General features: G+C 56.3%; 1 protein-coding gene across 1 annotated transcript; it reads right to left on the bottom strand.

The window, feature by feature from the left end:
* Positions 1–161: 161 nt before the first annotated feature.
* Positions 162–1753, bottom strand: EMH_0093450 (uncharacterized protein; the record flags this gene model as incomplete). Its single annotated transcript, XM_038023117.1, has 3 exons — positions 162–307; positions 427–1576; positions 1739–1753. The coding sequence occupies 3 exons, from the start codon at positions 1751–1753 to the stop codon at positions 162–164; spliced, it is 1311 nt and encodes a 436-aa protein (XP_037878971.1).
* Between the last annotated feature and the right edge of the window lie 293 nt (positions 1754–2046).

Genomic DNA, 2046 nt, shown 5'->3' on the forward strand with positions numbered 1-2046 from the left:
GCTGCTGCTGCTGCTGAGGTGGTTGTGCGAGGCAGCCAAGGCGCGTGGGAGGCCACAGCGCGGCAGAAGTGCCGAGCGCCTTGACCTGAACCGCAAACCCTAAACCCTAAACCCTAAACCCTAAACCCTAAGGGAGGTTTGAGCTTCTTCTCCTGCAGCAATCAGACCAGGCGAGACAACAACAGCACACACAGGAGCAGCAGCAGCAGCAACAGCAGCACCAGAAGCAGCAAAGAAGAAACCGCATCAGCGGTAGTGGTAGCTGCAACTTCCGCAGGGGCAGCAGTAACAGCGCAAGCAACAGCAACTGCAGCAGCATCACTCGCGGCAGCAGCACTAGCAGCAACAACAGTAGCAGCAGCAGCAGCAGACTCCTCGGCTTGCCTGGCCCGCATTCTATAAGAAATCCGTGAGGAGGGGCCTGACCATTAGAAGCAGCAGCAGCAGCAGCAGCAGCCGCTGCTGCTGCTGCTTCCTTCTCTGTATCTGATGGTTCAGCACCTGGGGCGGTGAATGCTGTTGTTGCTGTTGCTGGTTCTGTCGCTGCTGCTGTTGCTTCTGTTGCTGCTGTTGCTGCTGCTGTCCCTGTCGCCGCTGCTGCTGCTGTTGCTGCTGCTGCTTCCCTCAAGAAAGTGAAGGCAAAGGCATTCCGCAGCAGCAGCAGGAGTTTGTGCAGCTGCGGTTCTCTGCCACCGTGGCAGCAGGTGCAGATTCGTTGCAGCCATTGCTGTTGCTGCTGCTGCAGCAGCAGCAAGTAATCGCCGAAGCATTCACGCTGCAGCAACACAGATGGATTGTTCCTGACAGAGGCAGCAAGACGGGCTACAGCTTCATCTGCTGCTGCTGCTGCTACTCCCGTTGCTTCTGCTGCTCCTGCTGTTCCTGTTGCTGCTGTTTCGGCTGGCACTGCTGCTGTTGCAGCTGCAGCTGCAGCAGCTTCTGCTGCTGCTGAAGGGTCACTTTCTCCTTGTTTATCTGCTGCTTCTGCTGCTGGGGAGAGGCTGATGCGCCTCCATCTATAGGTGTGCGTGGGCCGGAATGCGTTAAGTATGGTGTTGCTGCTGCTCCTGTTGCTCCTGTTTCTCGCTACTACGACGCCATCACTGTCTATGCTGCTGCAGTCGTCCTCACTGCTGCTGCCGCTGCTGTTGCTGCTGCTGCTCTCAAGCAGAAGCCACTGGTCTCCAGCTGTTGCTGCAACAGCAACCCGGGGCAGGAAGCCTCCCGGCTGTGAAGGGGGGTCAGCGGCGGCAGCAGCAGCAGCAGCAGCAGCAGAGGCGGCTGCAGCGGCAGTTTCGTCTCCTCTACTGCAGCTGCTGCTCTGCGGATGCAGAAGCATGATGACGCTGCGGCGGCCCTTGCTGCTGTTGCTACTGGCACCAGTCGATGCTGTTGCTGCTGCGCATGCTGCTGCCGCTGCTAGGATTACTGCTGCCCCTGGGATTCCTCTTTCTGAAGCAGTTGCAATTGCATCAGTATTCTTCTGGTGAGAGCGAGAGAGGCTACTCTCTGCATTTGTGTTTCTGCTGCTGTCTCGACGCGGGTCGTTCCCCCTCAGCAGCGAGAAGAAGGAAACCTACACCCTAAACCCTAAACCCTAGGCCATAAATCCATTTGACAAATACATTAAAAACTACATTAGCAACTACATTAGTAACTGCAAGCCACAACTAACGGATAAAGAAACCTCAGCTTTGCAGTGTTGAACTCCTGGGGGGCCCCTGCCGCCGAGTAGTACCCTGAGGCTCTGCATGGTGTAATGACCTCCGCGGGTCAACCGGGATTAACCCTAGTCAGATTATGTGCCTTACAGCAAAGGTTGGTTCGTATCCGGAAACATTAAGCCAAAACTCAGTTAGAATAAAGGGTCCTTTCAACGTCTTTCGAAATCAAAGAACTCATTCTTCCCCCGGGGACACCCCCCTAGCCTCTGCAGGGCCGCTTGGGCCGCCATCCACTGGATGCGGCTGACTCATGCCGCACTGTGTCGGCCTCTGTTCCTGTCTGATATCAGCTACGGTCCTTGTGTGCCGAGTCTACTATTTA

This window comes from Eimeria mitis, genomic scaffold (genome assembly GCF_000499745.2).
Source record: "Eimeria mitis Houghton genomic scaffold, Emh_scaff8001, whole genome shotgun sequence".
In the NCBI taxonomy this organism is placed as follows: Eukaryota; Apicomplexa; class Conoidasida; order Eucoccidiorida; family Eimeriidae; genus Eimeria; species Eimeria mitis.